Below are 19,580 nucleotides of genomic sequence, written 5' to 3'. Positions count from 1 at the left end.
AGACCTTGAAAGTTAGAGATAAGATGGCATACCCTCTAGGGAATTTGGATCCCAAAGAATGACATGGTGGTGAGTTCACTGGGATTTCTTTTGGCCTCATATATCCCAAACCAGATGCTGGGGAAGCTTGCAAACTAGAAACACGTAAGGACATAGATCAAAAAATAAAAAGCCCCAACATCTTTATATACCTAAAAGACAAAGATAGAATAGCAAGACAGAAAAAAATTTTTAGACAGTAACTTCCCTACTTTAGCTAAATGCCAGAGGGGAGACTCTGGCCCTACACTTACCAACAAAAGCCAACGAGAGACTGTATACTTCCATTCTTGCCCTACACTTACAACAAAAGCCAACGAGAGACTGTATACTTCCACTCTTGCCCATGAGGTCTTTAGTCTCCTGACAGAGTGTCAGGGTAGGGCAAATGGGGAGTGGGAATAGCCCAATCTCCACAATGTCAGAAACCATGTGGGGACCCTGGATCTCCATCCCTAAAGATGATAATGAGATGCATCTTTCCCTAATCAATGAAGTCATGTTAAAAGAAGCTAGTGGAGAATTGAGATTTTTATCACCACCCAGCACTAAAAATGATACACATTTACCATGTAATGAGGTACCCAGGTCCCTCCCAGTGAGGCTGATATCAGTAAAACCTTAATATGAAGCTGGAACTCTCACTTAGCCATCAATAAAAAGGAGATCTTCTCTCTCAGGTGTCAGTGGAGGCTGAGTGGGAATGTGGACTTACCCACATGTGATAAAACAGAAGATTTAAATAAGATTCAGATCCTCCTACTATGCAGAATATCTAGGATTCATTTGAAAATGACTTGTTATATCAAGAACTATGATAATTGCGACTAGAATGAGAAAAGACAGTCAACACACATCAACACCAAGATGACACAGATATTAGAATCATCTAATAAGGATTTTTAAATAGCCATCATAAACATGTTTCCTTTTTCAAAAAGATTTTATTTATTCATGAGAGACAGAGAGAGAGAGAGGCAGAGACAGAGACATAGGCAGAGGGAGAAGCAGGCTCCATGCAGGGAGCCCAATGAGGGACTCAGTCCGGTACTCCAGGATCACACCCTGAGCTGATGGCAGATGCCCAACTGCTGAGCCACCCAGACGTCCCTCATAAACATGTTTCAGTGAGCAGTTGTGAGCATTCTTAGAACAAATGGAAAAAGAGAAAGTCTAAACAAAGAAACAGAACATCTTCCAAAGAAATAGAAAGTATAAAGACAAGTCAAAAAGAAACTTAAGAACTGAAAAATCTAATAAATGAACTTTAAGAAAAACCTCAATAGATGACTTCAACAGTAGAATAATATGACAGAATGAATCTGTGAACTCTAAGATGGAATAGAAATTATTCCGTCAGACCAAGAGAAAAGAATAAAGTGAAAAACAAAAACAGCCTCAAGCCCATGTTGGACTATTACAAAAAATTTAACATACTTGTCATAGTCACAGAAGAAGAAAGAAGGGCTAGAAAGTAGCTGAAAATTCCCCAAATTTGGAAAAAAGCATAATCCTATAGACTTAAGAAGCTGAGTGAACTCCAGAAAGGATACAGCCAAATAAATTTACACCCAAGGCGCATCATTTTCAAACTTCTGAAAGCTAAAGACAAATTAAAAATATTGAAAGCCACCAGAGAGAGAAATGATACCTTACTTGTAAGAACACCAAGTCAATGACAACAGACATCTCATTAGAAACCATGAAGGCCCGGGGGCACCTGGGTGGCTCAGTGGTTTTTTATATATATAGATATCTCAAAACATAAATAAAATAGACTTTGTCGTAATCCATTTGGGTTGCTATAATAGAATACCACAGACTAGGTATAAACAACAAATTTATTCATCACAGTTCTGGAGACCGAGAAACCTAAGATCAAGGCACCAGCATGGTTGCATTTGGTGAGGGTCTTTTCATAGCTGGCCTTTTCTCACTATGTCCTCACATGGTGGAAGGGATTAAAAGTATCTCTGGAGCCTCTAAAGCACTAATCCCTTTCATGAGAACTCTATTTTCACAACCTAAGCACTTCCCAAAGGCCCACCTCCTAATACTATCATCTATGGTGAGATTTGGATTTCAACATGAATTTTGGAGGGGTACAAATAGAATAGCCCAATTCTACAAAAAAGTTTAGCTCATCGGAAGGCAAGAAATAGAGAAATGAAAAAGAGAAAGAAGAAGAAAAATGAATTAGAAAATGGGCAAAAGACAAACAGTTTACCAAAGAGGATATATGGATGACTATAAATAAGTACATGTTAAAAATCTTCAACATCATTAGACATTAGGGAAATGGAAATTAGAACCACAATTAGTTATTAGTTCACATTTATGAGAGTGGCTAAAAAAATGCAACAGATGCTGGCAAGGATTTGGAGAAAATGGATCACTCACACGTTGCTGATGAGAATGAAAAATGATACAACCACTCTGGGAAAGTTTGGCAGTTTCTTATAAAACTAACATGTACTTACTGTAATACCCAGCAGTTGCACTGTTGAGCATTTGTCCCAGAGAAATGAGAACTTCTGTTCACAGAAAAAAAAATTGTAGACAAATGTTTATAGCAGCTTTATTCATAATAGCCCAAAATTAGAAACTACTCAGATATGATTCAGTGGGTGAATTGTTAAACCGACTGTGCCACATCTATATCATGGAATAGTACTCAGCAATAAAAAGGAACAAACCATTGATACATACATATAACAGTTTGGGTGTATCTCACAAGCATTATACTGAGTGAAAAAAAAGTCAGTGTGACAAATGGTGTGATTCCAGTTTTATAACCTTTTTAAGTGTCAAAATTATAAAAATGGAGAACACATTAATGGCTGCTAAGGGTTAGGGATAGTGGAGGGAAGGTTGATGAATGTGAGTGTAAAGGGGAGTACAGGGAAATCTGTGGAGGTGGAATAATTCTGGATATTGATTGCTGTGGTGATTACTACAGAAAACTCCACATGTGATAGAACTATGTATGTATACCAATGTCGTTTCTTGGTTTTTATATTGTATTATAATTTTATAACTGTGCCCATTGGAAGAAGTGGTTGAAGGGGTACATAGGACTTCTCTGTACTATCTTTGCAATTTCCTATGTATCTATAATTATTTCAAAATAAAAAGTTAAAACATTTCTAAAGTAGAATTAATAAAATAATTTGTTATTTCAAAAATCATGCCATAATTATTAGCTGGGTGGCTACCATTACTGCCACCAGTGAACACTGGATACTAGCTGCCCGTGGTCCTGCTACCAATACTGCTCCTAGAAACTGGATTTTCTTCTGGCTGCTGCTCCCACCACTACAGATATGGCATGAATTCCTTCATCGCATCTCTGAATCACTCCACTCAGACTAAGTGTTAGGTTGGAGTTGTGATTATTTATGCAGTAAAAGCATTGACTCCACAGGTGTGTGGGCTCTATAAACCCTGTGATTTCCAGAAAATATCTACACATTCTAAAGATAGGTCTGGCTCTTGACAAACTCCCAGGGGAAAATCTCCAAGCCCTTGGAATATCCTGCTTGATTAGAGTGCCTTTTGGTTCGCTTGGAACTTTGGGCCATACTAGATTGTTAACAGTGTGATTTATAGTGGGCCTGTGGCCTTGTGGTACCTCTGTAAAGCCTGGAGGTTGAGTAGCTAAGGTCAGCCACGCTGGTGTCCCGTGCCTACCTGACTGATCCCCAGTAAAATTCCAGCTTAGGCAAATTTCCCTGGTTGCCACATCTTGCTGGGAGATTGAAGCACGACCATACAACTCCACTGAGAGAAGACAACCAGAAGCATATGCCTGGTTTCTCCTGGAGTCTTACCTATGTACCTTTTAGTTTTGTTGATTTAAAATCAGTATGCTTTCACTGTAATAAACAATAGCTGTGAATATAACTATTTTTTGGAGTTCTGTGAGTCCTTCTAGTGAATCAAATGAATCATTGAATCCCAGAGTAGATTTCAGGACCTTGCCACATTGGTAAATCCTAGATCACATTCTCTTGGCTGCTAAGGGAATGTAAAAAAGTGAATATCTGGCCCTCAAGGCTTTTGCAGTTGAACTATTATGTAATATAGAGTATATTCCCTTACTAAAATGTGAAAAAAATAATTGAAATGTAGGGTGGATCTAGTTTTCAATAAGCATCTGTAAGACTATATAAAGTAAAGCAGTCCTAAAAATAAGACAAAAACAGACAACACAAGATAAATAGATAAAAGACTTGCACAATTACTTTACAAAAGAAATCTAGAAGTTCCGTTATTAACATATGAATGTGTTTCACTACTTACATCAGAAATGTAAATTAGGGCAGCCTGGGTGGCTGGCTAAGCGGTTTAGTGCCGCCTTCAGCCCAGGGCCTGATCCTGGAGACCCAGGATCAAGTCCCATGTCAGGCTACCTGCATAGAGCCTGCTTCTCCCTCTGCCTGTCTCTGCCTCTCTCTCTCTGTGTGTGTCTCTCATGAATAAATAAATAGAATCTTTAAAAAAATGTAAATTAAAACCACAGGAGATAGCCAATAAAACCGACATCACATTGGCAAAATGTTGGAAAAAGTTTTTATATTGCCAAGCACTGTAGAGGATGTCAGTCTTAGTCCTGGGAATCTAGTGTCACAGGAATGAAAAACATGAAGCATAAAATACAAGGATATATGTATGAATATTTTATTTCAGTGTTGTTTGTATGTACGTGCTCCCCAAAACCTTGAAACTAAAATGGCCATGAGTGGTGAAATAATTGACTACATCATGGGACATCCCTATTATCGAATATTATGCAGCAATGTAAAAGAATTAATAGATTAGTGTTAAATAAATATGCATTAAAGTGTATATGATCTTAATTTTTGTAAAATGGTTAAAAATAGCATGACTTTTTGAACATGGAAAGATACAAAAATGGTTGTTAAAATGCATGTTTGGCAGAGTAGGGTATAAGTGGAAGAAAGGAGTGGGAGGCAAGTAAGCAAAAGAATGCAATTTAAAATATGTATGGCATACATAGTCCCATTTATGTAAGCATATATATGCACCAAGTATTACATGAAAAGGTAGCATCAAATCTTAACAAATATCTCAGGTCGGTGCCATTTAGAGTGATGTTTACTTAATTTCTAAAATAATGCTTAAATTTTTATTTTTATTTTTATTTTTTTAAAGATTTATTTATTTAGAGAGTGTATGTGAGCGAGGGAGGGACAGAGGGAGAGGAAGAGAATCTCAAGCAGACTCCATACTGAGTGCGGAGCCCGACTGGGGTCTCGATCTCAAAACCCTGAGATCATGATCTGAGCTGAAATCAAGAGTCAGACACTCAACCGACTGAGCCACCCAGGTGCCCCAATGTTTAATTTTAATGACAAATATGCATTGTTTGTATAAGGAAAAGTAAGTGAATTCATCACAGGAAGGAAAAAAGAAAAAATACCTGTCAGTTTTCTTGCTTGAGCAATAGGGTGGATAGTGTGATTTATCCATTTATTAACAAACATTTATAAGCATATAAAATACACCAGGTATCATTGTAGGTACAGGGTATTTATACAGCAATGAATAAAACCAAAATCCATCTCCCTAAAAGGTTTTATTCTAAGTGGGAGAGAGTGACATAATTAAAGGAGAAACACAGCGTTGGTAAGGAAGAGGATATATACAAAGGAATCAGTTTGAGACCTGTTAGATTTGAACATATTAGGAATATCCAGTTGCAGAAGTGAGGCAGGCAGTTGAATTATGGATCTAGAATTCATAGGCCAAGTCAAGACTGGAGATACAGATACAGAAGCAGGTAGCATATAAAATGGTGTTTTCAGACCTCCTTTCCTGAGTCTGATCACGTCCCACTGCAGACATTTTACAGAGGAAGTGCTTAGGAAAAACAGGCAGCTGACAGGGGAGGTTGCTATGCAACAGATGAGGAAAGTCATCCAGCCAGGCAGAATTGATGTTGGCCCTTGGGGACCAAATGCTGCCATCCTTCCTAGTATTAGCTTTCTTTCATATGCAGACTCCCGGCAGGAGCTGTTGCCAGAACAAATGTGAAATGTACCAAGGTCTGCCTTGTATTTTTGGAAAGTATCCGTTCAATTTGAGTCATTTCACATCTGTATATGATTTTCTGTCTGAGTCTCCAGTCATCTGGAAGCACAGCAGCATGTGTGTCCTTCGGTTGGACTCCAGGCAGTGCTATTTGTGCTTCCCATTTTGTATGGAGAAGCTGGCTCAGAGAAGTGGAATGACCTGAGTCAGTTCACACAGCGAGGGATAGAACGGCCCAGCAATTCGTCCCAGGAATTGAGGCGCAAGGCCTGGAAGGAACCAGGGTAAACATTTACACTGAATCAGGGTTTGCCATGGTTCAGGCACACAACTGCCTGATTGTCCTGGCTGCTCAAGCAGGCACCAAGAAGGCCTCAGGGGTAGCGGTGTTCATGCCACTCAGGGGGGGAGACCCGACAATTTGAGCAGGGAATGGGCCCCAAGGAACAATTCCCACACTTGGATGTATCCATATAGAGGGGGTGGGGACTAGGAATCTCTATCTGGGTACACCTAAATGCAGAGCATGAGCTTAGGTCTTGGAGAACACAAACCTTGCTTGTTTGGGACAGGTGTTGACAGTGCAGGGGAGGTGTATGTGTGGGAACTGTCGCTCAAACTGGAGAGGAGAGGGTGCCTCAGTTCCCAGGCCAGCACTAGTGGAACATAGGTTTTGGAGTCAAGAAGACTCCAAGGCCCACATTTTGCATTTGCTCTTTACTGGCTCTGTGGCCTTGTCTGGTTCATGCAGTGTGTCTGTGCTTTGGCTTCCTGACCTGTAAAATGGGGATGCTGACATCCACCTCCCAGGGCTGCTGTGAGAGACAAGTCCCAGCACAGATTGCGCTGTGGTGGTCAAGCTGTTCCCTTCCCTCCCTTCCTCACCTGCGCAAAAAATATGCGCATGGCTGGAGCTGCACAAAGGGCACGAAAGAAGCTAATGTTTATGACCCTGGGATCTGTTGAGAGAGATCATACAGATTCATGTGGCAGGTGCACACTTTTTCTACCTCTTACAACGTATTCTTTCTGGCCATTCCTTTTCCTGGGTCCCAAAGTCGGAGAGCTTAGCGGGAGCCTAGCACTTGTTGCAGTTAGAGACCCCACACGGACACCTCCTTATTAATGACCTAAGTGTTGCTAAGCGGGGGGTGGAGATTCTTGCCGAACGAAAGGACAGGACTGGAGGGGCCGCTAGAGGGGAGGGATAGAACTGAGACGCATTGCGGAAAAGGTAGGGGGCCAGTGTGTGGGCAAGGGGTGGGACCTAAAGGCACAGCGCATCTGTTTGGGGGAGGGGATGTTGTGGAGGGGGGTGGGGCCGTGGTGTACTGTCGACCTGGTTGGTAGTGGGGTGGTGTGTTGGCAAAGGGGCGGGATTGCCTCCCACTGCACATGCGCACCATGGCGTTAAGGACGAAGCTTTTGTTGGGAAAGCGGGCGGGACTTTTATTTGGTCGGTCAGTTCTTGCGCATGCGCACAACTATCTGAGGCGGTGGGTGGTATATTAGGCGGAGAGGCGGGGTCGTCCTAGCTGCCGCGCTGGCATTTTCTCCTGGACAAGGAGAGGGTGCGGCTGCGGAGAGCCGAACACTGCAATCCCGATCCTCTGAGTCGTGAAGAAGGGAGGCAACGAGGGGGTTGGGGTTGGGGCCTGAGGCAAGGTGAGAATTAGCCCCCAGACAGGGCATCTGCCCCCTGGTGCGGGCCACCCATTTTTCATTTCAATCCCTTTACCCCGGATTCTGATTCCCCTTCCACTCCCCTAATCCCCATTCACACCCTTCACCCGATCCTCCCTTACTCAGAACCCCTGTTCATCCTCCGAACCCCTCCCATCGTTAAAAATCTCCACAGATTTCTCGAGCTTAATCTGTACTGTCATACGATTCCTCCTGATTGGAAACCTCCATTCAATTTACCATATGCGCGTCCCAACCCATTCCCCCTAGATTCAGAACTGTTGTTGGCTTTCCGAATCCCGATTTGAAGCTTCTCCCGGGTCAGTAGCTTCTCAGGATTCAGAGCCTCCATCCTGACATCCATTCACTTTTCCCACTCTGATCCAACCGGTTCCCCTCACATTCAGCGCCTCGTTCGCCCCCACAGTCAAATCCCAGACACCCCCCCCCCCCATTCAGTCCTTCGCATTTGCCCTTTGGAGTATAACGCCCAGCTCCTCCTACCCCCACCCAGGCTCTGCTCTTGCCAGAGGGACTGGAGCCATGGCTCAGAAAATGGACTGTGGTGCGGGCCTCCTCGGCTTCCAGGTGAGATATTCACTCCCCACCCCACTATTTACCTAGCCGATAGTTCCCTGGGGCCCCTTTGGCCGCCCAAAACCCTCGATCTGATTTTGCCCTCTTCATGCCTAGACTCCATCGCTTTTCAAATTCCCATGGTTTATCGGGGGGGAGGGGCGTCCCCTTTCAGCCATCAATCCCTGCTTAGAGAAAGGGGAGACCCTGTTAATAGTGAGGGCAGTCTATCCAGAGAATGCGGGTTGGGTAAGGAACCATTTTTTTCCTCAGTCCTGACGCTTGTAGAGAGAGCAGTCTGCCACCCCCTCCCCCAACCTCCGGCCGCCACCCTCTCTTCTGCATTCCCCACCGCTGAGACCCCCCCCCCCTTATTCTCCTCAACTCCTCGAGGCGGCACCCTTGCTCTGGCTCCCCTCGCGTCCGCCCTTAGCTTCTGCCGCACACCGCATTGCTCTGCTCTAACCTCCTCCATCAACCCCCACCGCTCCCTTCATTCTACTTCTTACCCACTATTCATTCCGCCCCACCCCTCACTTAGTCCCTGCCCCACTCCAGCCCTACCACACGTTTTGTTACCACTCTGCCTCCCATCGCCCCTTGCTGGTGGTCTAGATCTGTGCCTCAGCCTTTTTGCACCATCCGCCTGCCTGTACCTTCCCAGCACTGCTCCCCCTACCCTCCTGCTTCTACTTCGGAGGCCCAGAAATTTCATTCCCACCCCCCACCCCCACCCCCGCTGTATTTGCAGGCTGAGGCCTCCGTAGAAGACAGCACCTTGCTTATGCAGACCCTGATGGAGGCCATCCAGATCTCAGAGGCTCCACCTACCAACCAGGCCACAGCAGCTGGGCTGAATGCTAGTGCCCAGAGTTCACAGCCCCCAACATCCAGTGAGATGGCTGATATTCAGGTTTTGGCAGCTGCCACTAGGCCCAAAACAGCCTTTAAGGCTCAGAATGCCACCACAAAAGGCCCAAATGGTGCCTATGATTTCTCTCAGGCTCTTAATGCCAAGGAGATGCCCAATGTACCACCTAAGGCAGCCTTTAAGTCCCAGAATGCCACCCTAAAGGGCCCAAATGCTGCCTATGATTTTTCCCAGGCAGCAACCACCAGTGAATTAACTGCTAACAAATCCGAGATGGCCTTTAAGGCCCAGAATGCCACTACTAAGGTGGGCCCAAATGCCACCTACAATTTCTCTCAGTCTCTCAGTGCCACTGAGATGGTTAATGCTCAACCTAAGACAGCCTTTAAGGCTTGGAATGACACCACTAAGGCCCCAACAGTTGATACCCAGACCCAGAATATTAACCAAGCCAAGATGGCCACTTCCCAGACTGAGGTAGAGACCAACCCAGGTATCCCTGAATCTGATGGTGCAGCTGCACAGACATCAGCAGATGGTTCCCCTGCTCAGAATCTGGAGTCCAGGACTATAATTCGGGGCAAGAGGACCCGCAAGGTGAGATCCCTGCTAGCTTCATTTTGCTTTGGGCTCTCTCCTTTCTTCTCTGAGTTTCATTTGTTCTCCACAAAACAAAGCATACATATGTAATGGCCTGTGTTGAGTTAGGTTGTAGGGGATAATAAGGTGAATGTCATAATTTCTGCCCTCTGAATATCCACAGACTAATGGGGAGATGAGACATGGACAGGTAATATGTACACTATGTAATTCAGTTTACATTTTCATAATAGCCACCATGTGTTAGGTCTTGAGCTAGGCATATTCACACAGGTTACCTCATTAAATCTTCAAGGTATTACTAGCTAAGGATAATAGTCCCAGTTTTACAGAGAAGGAAACTCAGTCCCAGAGAGGTGAGTGACTTGAGTGATTTGTCCAGGGTGGTACAAGCAGAGCCAGTGTTGGACATAGGAAGAGGAGAAGCCTCAGGCCCCACCCTTGGGTTGCTCCTGGCCTGATTCAGAGATGAAACTCCTGCCTGGAAGACAGTGAAAGACAAGCCCAGGACTCAGGGTGACCATTGACTAGTGGGTCAGGCTGTCACTACAGGTGAGGGTTTTAGAGGGCCTTCCTGGAACAGATAGGGTGAGGACACAGAAACAACTGGTGACCCTGGACTTTCCTTCTCTCTGATGATGCAGATTAATAACTTGAATGTGGACGAGAACAGCAATGGGGATCAGAGGCGGGCCCCACTGGCTACAGGGACGTGGAGGTCTGCACCTGTTCCAGTTACCACTCAGAACCCACCTGGCGCACCCCCCAATGTGCTCTGGCAGACCCCATTGGCCTGGCAGAACCCATCAGGCTGGCAAAACCAGCCAGCCAGGCAGACCCCACCAGCACGTCAGAGTCCCCCAGCTAGGCAGACCCCACCAGCCTGGCAAAACCCGGTTGCTTGGCAGAACCCAGTGATCTGGCCGAACCCAGTGATCTGGCAAAATCCAGTGATCTGGCCAAACCCCATTGTCTGGCCCGGTCCAGTTGTCTGGCCAAACCCACTGGCCTGGCAGAATCCACCTGGATGGCAGACCCCACCTGGATGGCAGAACCCACCAGGCTGGCAGGGTCCTCCAGATTGGCAGGGCCCTCCTGACTGGCCACTACCACCTGACTGGCCTCTACCACCTGATTGGCCACTTCCCACTGACTGGCCACTCCCACCTGACTGGATCCCCACTGATTGGCCAGTTCCACCTGACTGGCAGAACCTGCGGCCCTCACCAAACCTGCGCCCCTCTCCCAATTCACGTGCCTCACAGAACCTGGGTGCCTCACAGCCCCGAGATGTGGCCCTTCTTCAGGAAAGAGTAAGAACTTATTCCCAGTCACTTTTCCTCTCTTCCTTTTGTCTTTATTGGCCTTATATCTATAATCCAATCAAGTTTTCTTGAAGTATCAATAAATTTAATGATTTCCTTTTCCCCTTCCAGGCAAATAAGTTGGTCAAGTACCTGATGCTTAAAGATTATACCAAGGTGCCCATTAAGCGCTCAGGTAGGCATCCAGTGCCCTCCCCCAAGCACACTCTCCTTCCCCTCACCCCATGCTCTGTGGACATCCCTTTGCTTATATGTCCCCTCGCCTTCCATGGTTTTAATCCCCTTTCCATGGCTGATTCTTCATTTTTCATCCTTGAGGGTCCTGACTGTGTTCCCTTTAGCAGGCCTGGCAAAGAGGATGTAGCTCTGTGGCCTCTGCTCAGCTCAGGTGCTCTCTTCTCTCTCCTACAGAAATGCTGAGGGATATCATCCGTGAATACACTGATGTTTATCCAGAAATCATTGAACGTGCATGCTTTGTCCTGGAGAAGGTGAGAAGGCAGCCCTGAGGAACACAGGAATGAGGGAAGATTTTGATATCAAAGATGTGTGGGATTCCTACTGGTAATTTAGAGCTGAAGACTCACAGGGTGGTAAGCAACTGAGCATGGGTAGTTGATGCTGGATTTTGTAATTTCACAGTCCATTTTCTTGTCCATGTAGAAATTTGGGATTCAACTGAAGGAGATCGACAAAGAAGAACACCTGTATATTCTCATCAGCACCCCCGAGTCCCTGGCTGGCATATTGGGAACGTAAGATGGGAAAAGAGGTGGAACATTGCCTTTCTCAGTGGTGCTTTTTTTCCCTGGGAGCATCAAGTAGTTCGGGGTCCAAGATTCAGGGTCGTATACCAGGTCATGGTCGGGACTGTGGCAGAAATAGCCCTTTGCTGAGGAATACTGGGGAAGCTAGATGAATAAGCTGCCTGAGCTGTTTCATACAAATGGCTGCTGAAAATATCTTTTTTTGTACACTTTTAGGACCAAAGACACACCCAAGCTGGGTCTCCTCTTAGTGATATTGGGCATTATCTTCATGAATGGCAACCGTGCCAGTGAAGGTGAGTGGCTGGACCTGCAGCTGGGGATTGGCTACCACCTGATTTCCATGCTCATCTTCCATCCCTTGTCTCTCCCCTTGCCTCCCACTGCAGCTGTCCTCTGGGAGGCACTACGCAAGATGGGACTGCGTCCTGGGTATGATTGGGCTCTCTCATCTCTTGCCTGTTCATATCATCCTTTGGCAACAGAGGATGGTCCCAGGATTGCATCAGCCTGGTGGTATAGGGAATTGGTCTGGGGAGGTACCAGAGCCCAAGGATGTGACCTGGGTGGATGGGCAAATAGTTCTGAACTCTATGCCTCTCCTCTCATCTCTGATCTCCACTAGAAAGCTCTTTTCTTTTCTTTGGGCAATGTCATAGTCTTTGATTATGGGTTTCTTTTTTTTATACTATCAGTGTGAGACATCCTCTTCTTGGAGATCTGAGGAAACTTCTCACTTATGAGTTTGTAAAACAAAAGTAAGTGATGTCTAAAGGTTTTTTTCTGGTCTTCATGAGTTCTGTGTGCTAGTCAGCCTCAGACAGTCCTTACTATGCTCATTTCTTACACTATACCTATATATCCCCATAGAAAAACACATACATACTTGGAAGTGTTTATTGAGTATCCCTGCTTGTGGTTGGATTTTTCTGCAGTATTATAGTTATCTTGCAGGTGAAGTCTGTCCACTATACCCACAGTAGACATTTCCAAGGCTGAGGTTTACATTGCATAGTAATCATTGCAATGGGCCAACTGTGGCTCAATAACAAGATTACAAGAACATGGAGCTAGAGCTGTGACACAAGGGGAGAGATTAAGTGTTGCCCTTTCTATGACCCTATATAAGCCACCCTGCAGTTTTAGGTGACTGCTTAATGTAGAAGCACTGGTACAGGAATTTGAAGGCCTGACTATTAGAATATAATTAAGCTAGGTTTATGGGGCAGCTGGGTGACTCAGTTGGTTAAGTGTCTGATTCGATCTCAGCTCAGGTCTTGATCTCAGGGTCGTGAGTTCAAGCCTCAAGTATGGAGCCTACTTTAAAAAAATAAATTTAAAAAAGAATATAATTAAGCTAGGTTTAAGAATGAGTCTGGGTGGGATTGCTACCTGAAATTGGGGGTATCAAAATAGAGTATTATGCGTTGTTGGACTACTATCTGGGTGGGATTGCTACCTGAAATTGGGGGTATCAAAATAGAGTATTATGTATTGTTGGACTACTGTTCTTTCTTGGGTAGAAACAAACACCTTTCTGCTCTAAGGTACCTGGATTACAGACGAGTGCCCAACAGCAACCCTCCTGAGTATGAGTTCCTCTGGGGCCTCCGTTCCTACCATGAAACTAGCAAGATGAAAGTGCTGAGATTCATTGCAGAGGTAATAGAGGAACTGCTCCAGACTTGATAGGTCAAAAGATGAGGTGTGGCTGGCTGGAAAGGGTCCAGAACAGGGATAAGACCTTAGATACTGCACGTGGTACTGCATTACTGGTGGTATTGATTGTTGCTGTTACATAAATAGTAGCACAAAGTAGGGCACTAAATATATAGCAAGTGCTTCATAAATATTAACTCCCATTATTACGGGTTTTGTTTTATTTTCTATTTTCTGTTCTTCATCTCAGGTTCAGAAAAGAGATCCTCGTGACTGGACTGCACAGTTCATGGAGGCTGCAGATGAGGCCTTGGATGCTCTGGATGCTGCTGCAGCTGAGGCTGAGGCCCGGGCTGAGGCGAGAACCCGCATGGGGATTGGAGATGAGGCCGTATCTGGGCCCTGGAGCTGGGATGACATTGAATTTGAGCTGCTGACCTGGGATGAGGAAGGAGATTTTGGCGATCCCTGGTCTAGAATCCCATTTACCTTCTGGGCCAGATACCACCAGAATGCCCGCTCCCGATTTCCTCAGACCTTCGCTGGCCCCATTATTGGCCCTGGTGGTACAGCCAGCACCAACTTTGCTGCCAACTTTGGTGCCATTGGTTTCTTCTGGGTTGAGTGAGATGTTGGGTAGGTATATCACTTTGGTTTGGGCAGTTAGGGTTATCGGGAGATACAGGGTCCATGGGAATGTGTTTATGTCACAACCTGGGAGTCCTAGAAAACCCATGGTGGGGAGGTGAGGGAAGTATAGGGAAGCATATACTTGGTATATTTCTTACTATTTGATATATATCACTGATTATTTGGTTTTTTTTCTTTCTTATGTTCACAGATATTGCTAATCAGTTGCAATAGTCTTTCCCCTGAGTGAGGCTGAAGCCTCAGATTCCTTCTAAACACAGCTATCTAGAGAGCCACATCCTGTTGACTGAAAGTGGCATGCAAGATAAATTTATTTGCTGTTCCTTGTCTGTTGCTTTTTTTCCCCTTGTGTGCTGTCAAGTTTTGGTATCAGAAATAAACGTTGAAACTGCAAAGTGAATTACGTGTGCTCTCTGTTTTTAACACATTGGGGAGAGATTGACTTGTTTATATGGGAAAGAGAGCGCCTCACTTCTAGCCTGAGGGGCAGATTAGCTTTCAATTGGTAAAAATATGGGTAGATTCCGTTAATGGATTGGAAAACAAAGGAGGAAGTAATGAACACAAGTGTTAATGAGGTCCAAGAACCAGTATAGTTTACTTTAGAAATATTACCTCAGGAACTCATGTGATAGGCTGCTAGGAGTCCTGGAGTGATGATGCTTAAAGAGATGAGAGACAGGGTGTAGGTGGTCAGACAGTTGAATTTAAGAAGGCAGAGGAGGTGGAACCCCAGTTAATGACAAAGTCCAGAGAGTGGGTGGTTGAAGGGGAGTGAAGATAACTGTTTCTGGTGATGCATCTCCTGAGATTCTAGGGTGTTGGTTGTATGTGGAAAGTGAAACAACTCCAGGATGGGGGCAAGAGGAGGAACAGAGAACACTGTGATCCAGGTGCTGGAGTCTTCCTGTGTGAAAAGGAAGATCTCATACTCCTAGTCACATTGCCCATAAAGAGATGGGCTCATAGGGCCCCCTTCATCTCTGGAAATGCTACCCAGGAACTTGTCCCTCTAGAAAGCCCTCACAATCCCCCTGCCCTGCCCCCCACAACAGGACCAGGGCCTCATCACAGAGACAAGTTCTTATGGATAGTGAAGGAAACCTCACATTGGCCTCTTCTCTCCTCCTGCAGGGAGAAAGGAATCTTTATCGCTTAGAGAATAAGAATTGAGAAAGTAAGACGGGCAAGGTTTTATGGTTTTATGTAAAGCTAGACTGCCTTTCAGTGTTACTGTGAACAAGGACCTGGCTTGAGCTACTGAAGTCTTCACTAGAACTCTGAGGATGAAATTAGGCCTAGGCCATAAATTCCTCAGAGGCTTGGTGATACTTAAGCATGTGGGCAAGGGCAGAAACAGGAGCTCCCAGGGTAGAAAAAAGCAAGAGCAAAGGTAATTTAGCCTCCTGGGAAGGTCTCGAGAGTGGGAAGGGACAGTGTCCAGGGTTTCCTCAGATTCTGGAGTGATGTCCACATTCTAGGGGGATAGAGCCCAGGATTAAAAGGAAGGAGTCAGCACTGTGAAGCCCCAGCCCCTCACCTGCCTTTTGTCCTCACTGCCAGGCTCCTTTCCTTCAGCCAGGCCTGGATCCTGACCTTTTCTCAGGCAAGCTTCTGGGGAATCTCAACCTGAGGACTTTGGGGTAGGGGTTGCTATAGCCCTGCGTCTCTATGGCACCTCAGGCCTGAGCCACAGTTCCTGCATTTCTGGGTGCTGATTATTCTACCTGTTGGTATGAAACACCCAAGTGCTGAGGGATTGGGCCAGCCTTTCTCTGCAGGTGGGTGCTTTCACCATGTGCCAGCTCAGGCCACAGAATCCCTCACCTACTTCAAGTTTCTCCTGGTTTGTGTTTACGGCTTCCACATTCAGATAGATGGACTCCACTTTGCAGCCTCAAAAGAACAGCCTGCCTATCCATAAGATCCCTAAGTTCGGGTCTTTCTTTGAAGTGCCATTCGCTCCCACACCCCTACCCCCAGCTCTACCCTGTGTGGAGATTGTGACTGCTCTCTAAGGAAGGAAATGTAGACCAGCTGGGTGATGTATGGGGAAGACACCAGGTCTAAGAGAAGACAATGGGATGTTCTCCCAACTGCCCCTAATAGTCTCAGAGTTCTCTGAGCCTCAGTTGCTCAAATGGGAATGGAAAGATAAGAATAGATCACCTCTGGGGCCTCCCCCAACTCTTGTACTCTGTGAGACAGCAATCTAATCTATATAATAGTGATGGAACTCTCTGGGTATTCTAAGCTGTGCTAGGAGTTGAAGTGTTGGAAGAGTCTTGGGACAATCAGTCCCAGGTAAAGTTTATTTAGAGAAAAACGTGTTTAGGGCAACATCAGAGGTGTGGAAGGTCACAAAGGAATTCTGGAAGCCTGAAGAGAGGAGGGGTTGTATCATTGGAGCCTGGGGATAGCAGAAAGGCCCAATACCCATGGAAACATTCTTAACTCTGTGGGGATTGTACCCTACTCTGGGCTTTAGTACACTGTCTGCCCTGATCACACCCCAGAAGAGATTTGATTCTGTCCCTTCCTTGCTCAGAAAATTCAAGTGCAATGTGGACAGTTGCCAAAATCTATTGAATCTATTGAATAAGTTCTTTAAATTAGATAAGAGTATTATATTGTTAGTGATGTGATTTTGATTATTGTACTGTCTTCCGTAAGAAAATGCCTTTGTAACTTACATTCAAACTATTTTAAAAAGTGTGTGTGTGTGTGTGTGTATGTGTGTGTGTGTGTGTGTGTGTGTGTGTGTGGAAAGAGAGAGATGATAAATACAATAAATGTTAACATTGGAGAATCTAGGTTAAGTGTATACAGGAACTTTTTACTATTCTTGGAACTTTTTTATCGGTCTTATCTTAGATCAGAATAACAAGTAAAAACTAAAAATTATTTTTATTTTAACAAATTTCACTAAAGTTTGCTTATCCACTTCTTGCCATTGCACCCTTTGGAAAAAGGACACTGTAACACAATGCAGTTATTCTTCATGCAAACAAAAGTGCCTTCGCTCCTCTCTAAAGAGAAAAAAAACCCTAAGTTTCATGAATTGTTGCATCTAGATCAAAATCCAGGGATAATGGATTATCCTAATTAGCAGAGATTTTGAATGAAGACATTTGGGGAAATGGACAAAAAAAAACCTTTAGGGAAGTGGTATATTAACTTCTTGGGGGCAGATCAGGAGCATGAGACTAGTATGTTAGATGTGAATGCTCACCAAAAGGCTTTCTCAGTAATCAGGTGGGCAATATGACCTACTCAGTGGTGGTCAATAAGCCTCTTTACTTAGCTACTCCTGTGCTTGCTCAGTGGGCACCTGTACAAAATGGTCACAGAGCATGAACAGGGGCTGTATATGGCCTCAGCAACATGGTTTCCCCTCACAAGGGCTGATGTGACCACCCTCCTACCAATTGTTGAGTGCCCAACTTCTGAGTTAGGACTATACTGAGTTCCTGGTATGTACCAATCTCAAGGGGACCAGTCAGATACCTGAGAGTATGGTAATTACTTTGGATCCATTATATCATGGAGAAATTACTTGGCCTTATGATTTCTCTGGAATAAATATTTTAGATATGGATTTGCCCTTTCTGCCTGCAGTACTTCTCTCAGCTCCACCATCTGTGATCTTACAGAGATCCACAGTTGTGAAATTTCATGCAATGTTACTTCTGATCAAGGGACTCACTTTAAGACCAAAAGTGTGGTGATTGTCTTTTACCCATGGAATTCACTGGTTTTATCATGCACTGCACCACTCAGAAAAAAAGTTGTCCTTATACAATGACCCTATTGAAGACAGTTATATCACCAGTTGAGAGATAATGTGTTAGAGGTACTGTCTTACAATGTATAGTATACAGTATGTATTCTAATCTAGTCACCTCTAGATATAACACCATCTAGTCAAGAACCAGGATTCCTAGGTCTAAGAACTAAATGATGGAAATTAGAGTTGTTTCTAAAGACCTATTCATAAAATGTTTTGTTTATGGTCCCTGTGACTCTGGACTCTACCAGATTAGAATTTTTAGTACCTAGGCAAGACATATTTCTATCAGGTTCCTCAACAATGATTCCATTGATTTGGAAGTTGAGATGTCCACCTGGCAGTTTTGGAATCATCGTGCCAATGGAGAAATAGGTAAAAATGGGCTTTTGTACTGGCTGAGGTAATTGATTTCAGTTTTCATGAGAAAGTAGGGTTGCTGCTACATAATGGGGACGGAAAGGAGTGTGCGGTCAGGAGATCTTCTGGGGTGCCTTTATCACATCCCAAAGTGGTTAAAATTATTAGGCTACTACAGCAACCCCATAATGTGCAAGGCTACCAATCCCTCAGACTACACATAAATAAATGTTTAAATCATTTCTCTAGGTAAGAAGCCTATCTGACTGAGATGGTGACTCGATGACAGAAAACATGATATATAGTAAAGAAAAAGTTTATACCAATTTTGACCAGGTAACCAGTTTTAGAAATGAAGACTACAATAGTTACTCATATTTTATTTTTTATAATAAGTATATATTTATATATTTTAATGTACCCCATTTTATTTATCTTTTACCTACTATTTTATATATGGTGAGCTGGTGGCAGTTGAGTTTTTTATTCATCCACATTATTCCAAAATATTGATATAGCATTCATTTGAACTAGAGGAAGAATGGATGTCATCTGAAGATCCTAAACATGAATGTAGATACTATGATTGGTAAGACTTTATGTTTATCTCCATTTGAGGATGAGTGAGTGCATTTTGCTCATATGAAGAATAGTTGCATGTTGTCATTTTTCCAAACTATGGGATGGCAAAAGTATGTGCAGATGTTGAACAAACATACTGTAGTGAATATCTCTCTTGTAGGTATCCATTTATCTTTCCTAGTGGCACTCAATTTCCTTTTAGGTAATACAGTTCCCTCATTTTTGTGGTAGATGAAACTGTGGTAGACAGGATTTAAGGATGGCACACAAGATCTCCATCCCTTGGCTACATAGACTTTTTAGTCATTATTCAAGAAAATACTAATCTAGTTGATGCTGTGAAGAGATTTTCCACATGTAATTAAGAGACCAAATCAGTTGAACTTAAAATATAGAAATCAGCTTGGGTGGGCCTGACCCAATCAGGTGATACCTTGGAGGGGACTGCTCTCTTACTGGCAAGAAATATTGGAAGAGTGAGAGAGATTTGATGCATGAAAATTCTCTATTCCTGAATTTGAAGGTGAGGGCTATGTGGCAAAGAATATGGGTGGCCTCTGTGAACTAAGTGAGGCCTTTAGCAGATAGCCAACAAAGAAACAAGGACATCAGACCTACAGCTGCAA

The 19,580-nt window shown here is 44.2% G+C and overlaps 1 protein-coding gene across 9 annotated transcripts in view; it reads left to right on the top strand.

The window, feature by feature from the left end:
• Positions 1–14,625, top strand: part of MAGED1 (MAGE family member D1) — a 63,330-nt gene extending 48,705 nt beyond the window's left edge. For 8 of the 9 annotated variants that reach the window (XM_077888731.1, XM_077888729.1, XM_077888735.1 and 5 more), the window contains 12 exons: positions 8,291–8,364; positions 9,104–9,820; positions 10,468–11,136; positions 11,260–11,323; positions 11,560–11,639; positions 11,812–11,903; positions 12,132–12,211; positions 12,305–12,347; positions 12,611–12,673; positions 13,463–13,577; positions 13,825–14,210; positions 14,416–14,625. In XM_077888731.1, coding sequence (XP_077744857.1) covers positions 8,291–8,364; positions 9,104–9,820; positions 10,468–11,136; positions 11,260–11,323; positions 11,560–11,639; positions 11,812–11,903; positions 12,132–12,211; positions 12,305–12,347; positions 12,611–12,673; positions 13,463–13,577; positions 13,825–14,202 — 2,375 coding nt within the window. In that variant the 3' untranslated portion in view covers positions 14,203–14,210; positions 14,416–14,625. Of the gene's footprint in view, positions 1–7,500; positions 7,759–8,290; positions 8,365–9,103; positions 9,821–10,467; positions 11,137–11,259; positions 11,324–11,559; positions 11,640–11,811; positions 11,904–12,131; positions 12,212–12,304; positions 12,348–12,610; positions 12,674–13,462; positions 13,578–13,824; positions 14,211–14,415 lie in introns of those variants that run through there. The other variant, XM_077888733.1, reaches the window with a different exon arrangement.
• Positions 14,626–19,580: the final 4,955 nt, after the last annotated feature.

Source organism: Canis aureus, chromosome X, assembly GCF_053574225.1.
Source record: "Canis aureus isolate CA01 chromosome X, VMU_Caureus_v.1.0, whole genome shotgun sequence".
Lineage (NCBI taxonomy): Eukaryota > Metazoa > Chordata > Mammalia > Carnivora > Canidae > Canis > Canis aureus.
Note: the sequence above shows the minus strand (reverse complement) of the source record. Positions and strands in the feature narration are given on the sequence as shown.